General features: G+C 37.8%; 1 protein-coding gene across 2 annotated transcripts in view; it reads left to right on the top strand.

Annotated features, from left to right (window-relative positions):
* GBE1 (1,4-alpha-glucan branching enzyme 1) overlaps positions 1–14167 on the top strand; it is a 318328-nt gene that overhangs the window by 277699 nt on the left and 26462 nt on the right. For both annotated transcript variants that reach the window (XM_025282385.3, XM_025282389.3), the window contains exons 13-14: positions 7829–8013; positions 9637–9767. In XM_025282385.3, coding sequence (XP_025138170.3) covers positions 7829–8013; positions 9637–9767 — 316 coding nt within the window. The remainder of the gene's footprint in view (positions 1–7828; positions 8014–9636; positions 9768–14167) is intronic.

Here is a 14167-nt window from a genome sequence, read left to right as displayed (position 1 = left end):
TGTTGCGTTTGTCTACATTAAACTTAATTTGCCCCTTGTCAGGTCATTTACAACAGAGACAACATTCAAAAGCCACTCTAAAATGTTTTGCCTGCAATCACTAATATAATTTTTCTATTTCTTTGTTATGTACAACTTTCCTTAAATTCAGTTTAAAAAGAAGCCTCTCCAGGTGATTTTTCAGAGAATCTAAATTAGTCTCTAATAAAGATTAATGAATTATTCTCTAATAGAATAGGGTCTTCTTCATGTCATATTTTTTAACAGTTCTTTTTTCTAATTCAGAAGTTTAATTTCATATTCCATATTAAGTAAGCTTATTGGAATATGCTTTAAAATAGTGACATACAAAATCCTAAATTGGATTATGATACCAAACATTGTTACCACTTTCATCTCTTTCTAATATTTTCCAAGTACTTAATTTGCCCTCATGTAATAAATGTTCTTCTTGCTGCTAAGTCACTTCAGTCGTGTGCGACTCTGTGCGACCCCATAGACAGCAGCCCACCAGGCTCCCCCGCCCCTGGGATTTTCCAGGCAAGAGTGCTGGAGTGGGGTGCCATTGCCTTCTCCAATGTTCTTCTTAATAGTTAATAACTTTAGATGTTAATGAAAAGATAAATGTATGTTTGAGAACCATCTGGGAAGCCCATGTATATTAGTATAGGTATGATACAGATATAGATACAGATATATAGCTTTTGGGGGTTTCCCAGGTGGCGGTGGTGGTAAAGAACCTGCCTGCCAACGCAGGAGACATGAGATGCGGGTTCCATACCTGGGTTGGGAAAATCCCCTGGATAAGGGCATGGCAACCCACTGCAGTATTCTTGCCTGGAAAATCCCATGGAAAGAGGAGCCTCGCGGCCTACAGTCTATAGGGTCACAAAGAATCAGACACAACTGAAGTGACTTAGCATGCATGCGTGTAGCTATTGTTATAGATATAAATGAAAATAAATACAATATTTCCCAAGAGGGAAATAGTGGTATTATTTTGCTTGGGCTGCTATCATGAAATGCCAAAAACCAGGTAGCTTATAAACAATAAACATTTATTTCTCACAGTTTCTGGAGGCTGGGGATCTACAAAGAGTGACAGCATGGTTGAGGGAGGGACCTTTAATAGGCCATATCCTTTCGTGGTGGAGGGAGAAAGAAAGCTCAGTGCAGCCTTTATTATTAACAGCACTGTTCCCATCCATAAGGGCTCTACCCTCATGACCCAAATATCTTCCACATGTCCATGACCATCATATTGAGGATTAATTTCTAACATATGAATTTGGCTGGGGGAACACTAACACTCAAACCATAACAAGTGGTTATGTGGTAAGGTTTTAGATGTATGTATGTGTTTTTAATTGTGAATTTTAAAAGTAACTTAGTATATGACTTGTATAATAAAAATAATAAAAGAAAACACAGCACTATAAATGTAGCTAAGATTTATTGAGTCACATATTGTGTCTTGTACCCTTTTAAATAACTTGCATCTGTTACTTCATTTACTTTTAATCATGCTACTCTTCAATCCTTATTTATATTATAGATTATAAGGCTGTGAATTTTCCTGCTGGAATGTTCAAATAAATGATAATTCTGTAATTTCACATTGCATCAGTTTTTGAATGGAGTCCATTAACCCTTGAGGCTTCATGTGTATGTATGTGTGTCTGTTTTAGGGGAACAGGTACTTAACTTTTAATCAGATTATGACATGGTCTCATACTGTTTCCACTCATTTTGGTGCAAAATTTTTGGGGCAACAGTCCATGGGGTCACAAAGATATGGACACGACTCAGTGACTGAGCACACATACACAATTCAGTGTCAGGCAGTTCAGTTCAGTTGCTCAGTTGTATCTGACTCTCTGCGATACCATGGACTGCAGCACGCCAGGCCTCCCTGTCCATCACCAACTCCCAGAGTTTACTCAGACTCATTTCCATTGAGTTGGTGATGCCATCCAAACATCTCATCCTCTGTCATCCCCTTCTCCTCCTGCCCTCAATCTTTCCCAGCATAAGGGTCTTTCCCACCATCAGGGTCTTTCCCAGTGAGTCAGCTCTTCGCATCAGGTGGCCAAAGTATTGGCATTTCAGCTTCAGCATCAGTTCTTCCAATGAATATTCAGGACTGATTTCCTTTAGGATGGACTGGTTGGATCTCCTTGCAGTCCAAAGGACTCTTAAGAGTCTTCTCCAACACCACAATTCAAAAGCATCAATTTTTCGGCACTCAGCTTTCTTTATAGTCCAACACTCACATCCATACATGACTACTGGAAAAATCATAACCTTGACTAGACAGACCTTTGTTGACAAAGTAATGTCTCTGCTTTTTAATTGCTGTCTAGGTTGGTCATAACTTTCCTTCCAAGGAGTAAGCATCCTTTAATTTCATGGCTGCAATCACCATCTGCAGTGATTTTGGAGCCCCCCCAAAATAAAGTCTGACACTGTTTCCACTGTTTCCCCATCTATTTGCCATGAAGTGATGGGACCGGATGCCATGCCTTAGTTTTCTGAATGTTGAGCTTTAAGCCAACTTTTTCACTCTTCTCTTTCACTTTCATCAAGAAGCTCTTTAGTTCTTCTTCACTTTCTGCCATAAGGGTGGTGTCATCTGCATACCTGAGGTTATTGATATTTCTCCTGGCAATCTTGATTCCAGCTTGTGCTTCATCCAGCCCAGTGTTTCTCATGATGTACTCTGCATAGAAGTTAAATAAGCAGGGTGACGATATATAGCCTTGATGTACACCTTTTCCTATTTGGAACCAATCTGTTGTTCCATGTCCAGTTCTAACTGTTACTCCCTGACTTGCATGCAGGTTTCTCAAGAGGCAGGTCAGATGGTCTGGTATTCCCATCTCTTTCAGAATTTTCCACAGTTTATTGTGATCCACACAGTCAAAGACTTTGGCGTAGTCAATAAAGCAGAAATAGATGTTTTTCTGGAACTGTATTGTTTTTTCGATGATCCAGCTGATGTTGACAATTTGATCTCTGGTTCCTCTGCCTTTTCTAAAGCCAGCTTGAACATCTGGAATTTCAGGGTTCAGGTATTGCTGAAGCCTGGCTTGGAGAATTTTGAGCATTACTTTACTAGCCTGTGAGATGAGTGCAATTGTGCGGTAGTTTGAGCATTCTTTGGCATTGCTTTTCTTTGGGATTGGGATGAAAACTGACCTTTTCCAGTCCTGTGGCCACTGCTGAGTTTTCCAAACTTGTTGGCATATTGAGTGCAGCATTTAGGATTTGAAATAGCTCAACTGTAATTCCATCATATACTATAAAATATATACTATATAGCATAATATATGTATAGTGTATTGCATATATATGTGTATAGTATATAGCATGTGCGTGTCTTCATAATTGTAAATAACACCTGAGAGCTTGTTAGCAGTTTCAGGATGAACATGTAGTAGGAATAATGAAGGAAGAGAGCAGAGAGGAGATTCTTGACTTACCAACTAGATTTGCCCCATCAATCTGAGGGTCTTGTAGCAAAATCACTTTCACATTCAATTCTGCTTTTTAAGATCTAAAATAGATAATTCAAAGAATGTTGATACTTGGCTTAGGGAAATGTGTTTGTTTTATTACATATATGAATAAATGCATCAACATTGAATTTCCACACTTTAAAGGAAAGGATAATACTGTACCAAAAAACTTTGTGAAGAATAGCCAAGTAGCTGCCTTGAATTCATCCTGGTTACTTGTATATCTACTGAAGAGTTGGGCTGGTCAGTTTCCTCCTCAGAAGGAGGGGAACCAGAAATTTTAGGTTTATAGTAACTCTCACATATTGTTCTTTATGTCATTCTTTCCTGAGCAGCATTGGTAATGGGTGTGTAACATAAAAACTGCCAAACATTGAAAGCTTCAGCTGCCAGACCTTGTACCAACTGCCTTACTTACCTCATTTGAATCTTAAAAAAGTTTATATGAAACTTATTATGCTATTTTACAGATGAGGAAACTGAGTACTGGAGAGATTCAACTGCGTAAATTCATATTTATCATAAATATTCTTATTGGAATTAAAACCCATGCAATAGAGTCTCATAAAATCCTATTTTTTCCACCTGAGACATGCCATTCTTTTTCCACTCCCAGTGTATCTGATCATCTCTTATCTTATTCTTTGAATTCCATGTTAGCTTTCCTACCATTCAACTATTTCCAATATCCATTGTCTTTTCCACATGGTACCAGAGATATTTTAATAAAAGACCACATCTGAGCTTTGCAGCCTCTTACTCAAAAGTAGCTTAAGATCTGGAGATTATGAGACTTCTCCTAATCTAAACTTCATCCCTCCTATCTCACCTCTTCTCCTCACTACAAGGCCTATTTTATGGCTAAACCAAAGTCCTGTCTACATCTCACCTTCTCACTTCAACTATGTGCACATCATTCCATTTTCTTGGAATTTCTGTCCACGTATGAGAGTTTGGTCAATTTTTGCATTGTTTTCCCATGGTATCCACTTCTGAGCAATATGGTAGAGTGGTAACCAAAAGTCAATGTGCTAAAATCAGACTTTCTGAACTCATGGGCCACGCTACTTAATAACTCTCTGTGCCTCAGTTACCTATAAAATTGAGACCATAATAGTACCTACTTCAGGGTTGTTGAAAATAGAAAGAATGTGTAATGCTTAGAATAGTGCCTGGAACCTAATAAGCCAGCATTAAGCATTTGTTGTTGCTTCTTGGTGGCAGTGATATAACTATCTCCCCCCAGGAAAGCTAAAGGAATTGTTTATTAATATTAGAGTCAACTTAGAGAGTCATGGTCATACCAAAGTAAAAGTATTTTGCCTATAGAGAGCCTCAATACAGTTTGTAGGCTATTGTATCCAAGCTATCCTATGGCATTTCTAGTCTCGCCCAAATTCCTCACTAGTTGAAATCTCACTAGTACTTGGGACATATAGTTTTCCCCAGACTGGCAGTACCTTCATTATCAGAAATGAATGTACCTAACCAGGTTACTTCCCTGGTGGCTCAGACAGTAAAGTGTCTACCTATAATGTGAGAGACCTGGGTTCGACCCCTGGGTTGGGAAGATCCTCTGGAGAAGGAAATGGCAATACACTCCAGTACTCTTGTCTGGAAAATCCCATGGATGGAGGAGCGTGGTACGCTATAGTCCAGGAGGTCGCAAAGAGTCCCACAGAACTGAGTGACTTCACGTTCTTTCACTTTCAGCCACAGTTCTGGACGCGCCTCATTTTGCTGGTTGAATGGATGACGGAACCAGCTATGACATGAGTACAGCATGGGCTGATGTGAATCAGGCTCCAAATCCAGGCAGGACTCCTAACTGCAGCAGAGGGAAGTTCTTTTACCATTTTAAGACACCATAAAGTAAATAATAGGACTACCTTGGTAGCTCAGTTGGAAAAGAATCCGCCTGCAATGCAGGACACTAGGGTTCGATCCCAAGGTCAGGAAGATCCCCAGGAGAATAAAATGTCAACCCACTCCAGTATTCTTGCCTGGAAGATCCCATGGAGAGAGGGGCCTGGCAGTCTGCAGTCCATGGGGTCACAAAAATCAGACACGATTTAACAACTAAACCAAAGTAAACAAAGCCTGCAGATTTAGATATATGATTCCTTCCTCTGTCACACACACAGCATCATAAAACATATTATTTAGGCTGAATTATTAGAATTAATTGGTTTACTAATTATTTTACAAATTAGAGTTAGTAAACTTTGGGAGTTGGTGATGAACAGGGAAGCCTGGTGTGCTGCAGTCCATGGGTTGCAAAGAGTCGGACGTGACTGAGCAACTGAACTGAGCTGAACTGAACTGAATTAGAATTAAGGAAGATTTTTGCAGACAGTTTAATTTTTATGAAGCTGCTACAAACATATTTGTTTGTATATTATTTTTATTTTGATGACTATGGTTCTGAACAGTTAAATGTAAACTGCAGTGTTTCTCAGCAGAGTTCACCATTTAAAGCAACTCTACAGTCAGTCTTAGTGAATTACATTATAACTTTTTAGTTTTTATTTTTTAGAATATTAATGTACTGGCTTATTTTTGCCTTTATTTTTATTGAAGTATAACTGACAAAACATTATGTTAGTTTCAGATATACAACACAACTCAGTATTTGTATATATTGTAAAATGATCATCGCAGTAAGTTCAGTTAATGTCCATCACTGTAGCTTCCCTGGTGGCTCAGCTGGTAAAGAATCCTCCTGCAATGCAGGGGACCCCAGTTTGATTCCTGTGTCAGGAAGCTCAACGGCTACCTACTCTAGTATTCTGGCCTGGAGAATCCCATGAACTGTACAGTCTATGGGGTCACAAAGAGTCAGACACAACTGAGTGACTTTCACTTTCACCTTCACCATGCATAGTTACAAAAGCTTGTTTTCTTCTGATAAGAACTCTGAAGATTCTCTCTCCTAGCTTTCAAATATGCAGTGCAGTATTATTAAGTATAGTCACTGTTCTATACATTACATCTCTCTTTTTTTTTTTAATTTTATAACTGGAAATTTGCATCCTTTGACATTCCACCCATTTTGCCCACTTCTTACCCTCAGGCAACTACAGGTTTGTTCTCTTTATCCATGACCTTGTTTTTCCCAGTTGCTTGGTTGTTGTTACCTTTTTTAGACTCCACAATTCAGTTAGATCCTATGATATTTGTCTTTATTCTATCACTTATTTCACTTAGCAACTATTTCAATTACAATAGGACACACTTGGGTCAGCTATGGTGCTTTCTAACTCAGAGGAGAAATTTGTGGTTTAGAAAATTGCAGCATTAAAGTAACTAATATAAGCAGCTTTTGGAAAGTAGTGTTTAATATTTAGGGGGGAAAAGAAGCCACAAAGTAAAACTCTAACTTGAGGAAAACAGCAGGAGCCAATCTATTAGGCTACTAATATCTAAATTTGATTTTCAGAATGAAGAATGTGTAATGTGTATGTGTTGTTGTTTTATTTCAATTTTAGAGCCTCTAAGGTTTCTGGTTCTCATCATTACAATGAGAAATAATATTAAAGGGGTTCCCAACAAGGTGTTCCAGGTGTACACATACACACACACACATACCACATTTAAATTAAAGATTTAAGTCTATGGTGGCACATAGATCTGAGAAATAAATGGGAAAAATGAATAATAAAATTGATGCCTTGGGTTTCTGTAGCACCCCAAGTATAAAACCTGAAGTATAAAATGTACTTGCCTAATGGGATGAGGTAGAAAGAACTTTGGATTTTAATAAGAAGAACTCGATTTTAATGGTTGCTTTTCTAGTTACTATCTGTGTGAGGTTGGGCAAATCCCTTAACTGCCAAGAGCTTTGTATTTCTCATCTGTGAAATGGATATAATAGGGAGTCCTTGGAAGATCAAAAAATAATGTACATACAACCTTTGGAAATTGCAAAGCGTGGTCCAGATTTCAGAGATTATAGAAGTAAGAGATTTCAAAAATGATTCAGAGATTTCAGAGATTATTTCAGAGATGAAATAAGTATGACAGAGATACTGTTTTCAGTTTGCACATGAGAAAAAAAAAAAATGAGATGTGGAAAAAGGAATGTGTGGCCAGGCTAAAACCGGACCTGGGCTTTTGAGTCCAAATGCTGGCAGTATTGTGTGCTTGACTATGCTGTTTCTAAACTAGGGTTGTGCGTATTTCACAGGGCATAGCTGTAGTAAATTAACCTAAACTGATTTCAAGGACTTTTAAACAGTTAATTATTGAGATATCTTAATAAGAAGTGCTAATATTAACCAGATGATGTTGGTGTTTGTTTTCAAATGCAGGTAATGAATTTGGGCATCCTGAATGGTTAGACTTCCCAAGAAAAGGAAATAATGAGAGCTACCATTATGCACGAAGGCAGTTTCATTTAACTGATGATGACCTTCTTCGCTATAAGTTCCTAAATAACTTTGACAGGGATATGAATAAATTGGAAGAAAGATGTGGCTGGCTTTCAGCTCCACAGGTGAGCTCTTTACTCTCAATGTTATGTTTTGGTCACCAGTGTTGTACATGCTTAGAATGGCAATTGACTTAAATCTATATGCAGATCTCTTAAAGAGCACTTTATTATTCCACGCACAGTGCCCTGTGACATACTTCAGGTTGTCAAAACATGTCACCAAAATCTCCCCAATAGATAACGAAAATCTTCAGCATAATTCCCTGCTTACTTTCCTGGTTAGCTTGTCGTTGTTGTTTAAATTCGGTAATTTTTATTTCAGTTGGTTAAAACTAATGACAAAAGCTCCACATGGAATCCATTTTGGAAATTGCTGTGGAAACATCTTAATTGTTTTGACTGTTTTTTCTTTATATAAATAATTATGCTGTCATAATGAAACCACTTTGACAACATGGAGATTTCTTTATTCTTATTTTTCCTTCCTTTACGGGTCTCTAACTTGTCATTTCAATAGATGCCATTATACCTGCATGCTGTTTTGTATTTTTCATGAGGCTGACTCTCCTCTGGAATTAAAGTCTCAGTTTTTCAATAAGTTTTAGAAAATGTAATTAACAGGTGAAAATTTTATACAGGCTTTTTTTTTTTTCCCTTTGCAAAAATTAGCATATAGTATGTGTTACTTATAATCCATTTGCTTTTTACTGGTGCCGTTTGAAATTACTGTTGATGTGTTTTTACTTTGGTGTCTCTGATTTTTTTTTTAATGGTTGAACAAAGGTACTTATACATTCAGGAAGATTGGCTACATGACACAAATGCCCTAATCGCATTTATTAGTAGTGCTGTTTCCAGAAGAGAGAGCAAAATGATGCTCCTTTTCAATAGGAACAATATTGAATACCAAAAGGCATGCTGTTTACTCTAGAGCCTTAGCTCACATTTCTAAATTACCAAGAGTAGTGCTGCTGGAACGCATGGAAATAAGTCCTCTCAGAGCTGGGGCTGGAAGAGGGTGGGGCCGAAAAAGCAAAAGCTTCTCACTGCCTACTGTAAAATGTGATGTAGAAAATAAGAGAGCTTGTAGATGTTGTAATTGTTTTTGAAACTCTCTTTCATTAGACCAAAAAAAAAAAAGTAGATTGTCAAGGCCTTTTGGTTGCTTTCGAATCTGACAAAACCATGCAATACTATAAAGTTTTTAAGAAAAATTCAACTTCAGAAATCTGGATATAATAACAGTATTACAGTATATTTTGAAAAATAATTTGATGTGCCTTCACCTATTAGTCTAGAGCCTAAAACATAAGTCTTAAAATTCACCTATAAGTAGTTCTAATATATGTACTCACACAGACACACAAAGTGCTTTCTGTATAGCACAGGTACTATGTTTTTACTTAAAACCTAATCCTCTGTCTGTGTTTTGTTTGAGGTTGGCAATTGGTTGGTGAGATTTGTGTACTCTTTAAGCAATGTTTGAAACCGCTGTTGGCCTTGATATGGCAAAATTTTGATATGGCAAAATTTCAACAGGTTCAAAAAATATAACATGCTAGCACTTTCATTTTTGGCTTAATAACAAGGCTGTTAATAAAGACAAAAACCAACTTTTTGTAAAGAATTTACTTAGAGCAGCGTCTGGCTATTATTTGTGTATATTCTGTGTGTTAATTCTTGCAGGCCCATGTGAGTGAAAAGCATGAAGACAATAAGATCATTGCTTTTGAGAGAGCTAGTCTTCTTTTCATCTTCAACTTTCATCCAAGCAAGAGCTATACTGATTACCGAGTTGGAACAACATTGCCAGGAAAATATCCTTTTTGTTGCCACTGAACATGACTGTCAATTTTTATTACATCATAGAGTGTAAGAAAGACTAATGCTGATCTTGGTGACAGTAGCTTTCAGTTTCTTCATCTGAAAACTGAGGGACTTGAAATAGTTAATGTATCTTTGCTCACTTCAGTTACACTAAAGTAATCCTGAACTCCATTCTGGCTCTAAAAAGTATGCTTATGACCATTCTCTTAAGTAGTATTTTAATTCAATGTATAGTATAGGAGGTGATTGTTGTTTCTTTTTATGAAAATATTTTATAAGTTGCCTCTGAGAGTCATCTCCTTTCCCCTCTCCATGGAATGCATGAGTAAATGGTAGTTGTAAAGATGGCCTCCTTCTCTTTTCTTTTTCCTGTCTTCTAAAATACAAGACATAGCTCACTTTTGGGGGGGGGTCTGAATTGATAAGAAATCAGGGCATGAGAGATGTAAGCAAAGGAAATATCAGGGAGAATGTTTAGATACTGTCTACATTCATTTACTCATCCATTCATTCATTTCACAGATGTTTTATGAGCACCTATTTATTGAACACCTGCATGTCAGCCCTGTGTGAGGTGCTGGAAACACAGGAATTTTCCTGGCAGATATAGTCATGGCCTTCATCGAGCTTTTAAACTAGTGAAGAAGACAAATATTAATGATTTGAAGTGTGATCCTTGTTACAAAATGAAACATGCATGTGTTTGAAAGAGTTTAGGACTTACCCAATCCATGGGGAAGAAAGCAACAGATTCAGGATGTAGTAATAACAACCCAGCGCAGATTTTTAAACAAGCAGGAGAAAGAATGTGTTCTTCCCCTGAAGCCCTGATAGTGATTAATGTCTGCCACCGGAGGAAGGTGCCTGATGCCAGCATGATCTCTTACGAGCCAAGGTGTCTCTAGCTACAGTAAGAGAAACCCCCCTATTCAACTGGCTCAGGCAATAAGGAAAAGTGCATTTTGCCGAACAGTGGAAGCCCTGAGGTCAGGTGACCCCAGGACTGTGACAGTATCGTCAGGTTCCCTGGTCCACTGGCCTTCCCACTTCCAACTCTCAGGATGCCAGCAGCATCCAAAGGGTGTCACCTGATAGAGTTGCAAGACAACAGCCTTGGTTCCAAATGTCACCTTCAAACACAACAAAAGGCAAATCGATTTGTATGGTTTTCAGGAACTAAGTCACTTTAGCAAATTTCCTTTGTATTCCATTGACCAGAATTCAGTCACTTATCCCCAGAGAAGTGTCTAGGGAGGAGAATGTTTTCCTCATGAGTAGCTTAATCAGGAATTACCCCAAGTCTCCAGGAAGTGACTCCCTGGGGAAGTGGTCATTCTGACAGAATGTTTCTCTGGCCGTAAGGAGGAAAAGGCCACGATGTCCGGTGAGTGGCCTGTGGCATCTGCCACCACCTGGTGCTGCTTAGGGACGCTGCAGGTGGTGAAAGATGTTCCCTGTCTTCTCTCCACTCCTCCCCGATCACCCATCCCCTAGGACATCAGAGCATGTAGGAGGGAAGGCTACTGCTGCCCCAGTTAACACAGAGGCTGCTCAGATCATGGAAATCAGTGTCACGGGGTTGTCTGCCCTGAAGAAGAGCTGTACTGTTCAGGAGGCAACTGTTCTTACCATCTCCTTGAAGAAATACAAACAGCTGCTAGACATGTAGCAACTCATACATAAGCCTTCAAACTGCTCAAGTACTAAACCCTAGACTAGATCCTGCTGTGTCTAATGATGGCATATAATCAAATTGTAATTTTGATTATTATAAAACCAAAATGCATTTACAGAACACTTGGGGTCTATTTCAGTGTTTGGTAGTTAAGCACTGCCCTTGACCCTAAGTCAGAGAGAAGAGATTTGTAAACCCAAGCTGAGATGTAAGGCATGATGCAGTACAGGGGCTGGGGCAGGAGTGTTCCATGGGACAACAGAGGGGAAGTAAAAGAAAAAGAAATAAATGTGAGGGTGGGGGTGGAAAGAGAAACAGAGATTGAGTAATTGATTGACTAATGAGATTTTTAAGCCTATATCACAGGGAGAGGGAGACAGAGATGATTTGTAGACTAATTGATTAAGAAAAGACCTTAAAGCCTGGACTTTGAGAAATGGATAAAAATGGTAGAAAAAAATTGAGGAAGGCCATTCCTGCTGTTGGAAATCATAGCCTATTCTTAGATAATGGACAGTACAATAGATTAATTGGGAGAATGATGACCCAAAAAGTACTTGGAGATTAAACTGAAAAGATAGATTGTGATCACATAATAGAAGATTTTAATTCCCTTTTAACTAGTTTAGGGTGTTTTTTTTTTTTTTTTTTTTGGAGTTTCATTAGGATCACTAACAAATGGAAATAATGGAATTTCAGTGATGTTGTTTAGGAGAAAAACTTGGCTTAAGCTACACTGAACTCCTGTCTGAAGTCTGTGTGATTTAACAAATATTATTAAATGAAATATATATATAATAATATAGTATATTTTATTAAACAAAACCCGCCCAAAAGTTAATTTCATTTTGTGATACAAAGTTACACTGTATGTGAAAGTCTAGTTTGGCTTTGGTACACCTTGCCACAAATTGAATCTTTCAAAACTTAGCAATTTGTTTAAATGTCTTAAAGCACCTTTTATACAGAAGTTTTCCATTTTAACAAACACTGAACACTTCATATTAGTGACCACAGAAAATGTACACATTATGTGTTGTAGTGATACACACATCTTGGAAAATTGGGCCATATCTTCATAGAAGTCATAGTTGCAGCCTTAGTCATCTGTTGCACCTCTAAGAGAACCTTGAAAATATTGTTGCTTCTTTTATTACAAGGATTTTGTCTCCTACAGATCTGTGTCCACTTGGGCCTTGTTTACTCTGGCTGCCTTTCTCATTCCTCCCTTTCTGTCAACAAGCTGTAACTAATTCCCATATGTTATTGCCTCCTCTGAGGACATTTGCATTTTAATAACCAGTCTCCTTGAATACTCAACAGTATGCTGGACCCAATGAACTAGATATCTAATAGAATATTTTTTTAAAAATGAGTATTTTGGGGGGAGGGAAAGAGAGCAGGAGAGCATTTCCAACATACCTGAAACCATACTTTCTAATTAGCTACATATTAATACTGTCAGCCTTAAATCTTAGCTTGAAATTATAAAATCTTCTGGATTTTGTGATGGTTTGTACTCTGATGACCCAGTTCAGAAATCCCATCTATATATTCCTCTGCAAATCTTAGCTGTCAGGACATTTTCCAGTCCTATGACTCTCACTGTTTCACAAGGTAAACAATTCAAGGTTTGTTTTTTGTTTTTTTTTTAATGTAGCCTTAAATTTCAATGTACTATGTCTGTACTCTGGGGCCAATGCCTGTTCTACATGACAGCTATTCAAATCAAAAAGTTGTTTGTTGTTCGTCACAATACCACCTCTCCCTGGTCTTTCCTCTTCCAGACCAAAAATACTTCCGGTTTCTTTAATAGATTCTTGTGATGCTTTCCAGACCTGTTAGCATCATGTCTCTGTTATCAAAATGTACCCAGTATTGTTCACTTTCCTCTTCGTTGTGCTTCCGGAACTAACAGCAAAATATTCCAGATAACGGTCTGGCAAGTATGGCATGGAGTGCCCCATTACCTCCTCTTGTCTTGAGACTGCTCTCTCTCGTCAATGGAGTTAAAGTTACACCAGCTTTTATGGCAACCATCACATTCATATAAAAAGTTTTAGTTTTCTTTTCTGTATACTTGTATTATGACATATCTCCCTTACTCTTTATTTATTCAGCTAATTTAATTAAAATCCCAAATTTAATATTGAGCGTGATTTTTACCTCTCACTTGTTAATAGACAAGATAAAAGAGTACTAGAATATTAATGATATGATTGTACCGCCTTCCCTAAGCAGTAGATAGATCTCTTCTTTCAGCTTCTTGTTGTTCCTTGCTTAGCTTACACAGTCCTTTTTATTATCCTTAGCATTGTACAAGTCTCATTTCTTTTTGGTCTTTCATCTTTCTGACTTTATCCTTATACCTTTAAACACCATTGTAGTTCAGCATTATAGAATCATCTCTGGAATAGGAAGTATAAAAATATTGGTATTTCTATGCTGTAGTTTCTGACTTTACCAAAGTATTCTATGCCATTGGTATTTCCAACTACCCAGCCAGTGTGAATTGAATACAGATTTCCTCTGTGAAGGATCCACAGAGGCAAGATTGGATGTGTTAATCAAGTCAAGAAATTCATCAAATTTTTAATTCCCAGGAAAGCAGGATTTGGTACCAGAACGAATTTAAAGTTTCTAAAGAAGTCATTTGAACTTCCTCTGTCACTATGAAATATAAACCTGCAGTAGGTAGCATGTCTGAATTCTTGA

This window comes from Bubalus bubalis, chromosome 1, assembly GCF_019923935.1.
Source record: "Bubalus bubalis isolate 160015118507 breed Murrah chromosome 1, NDDB_SH_1, whole genome shotgun sequence".
Taxonomy (NCBI): domain Eukaryota; kingdom Metazoa; phylum Chordata; class Mammalia; order Artiodactyla; family Bovidae; genus Bubalus; species Bubalus bubalis.
Note: the sequence above shows the minus strand (reverse complement) of the source record. Positions and strands in the feature narration are given on the sequence as shown.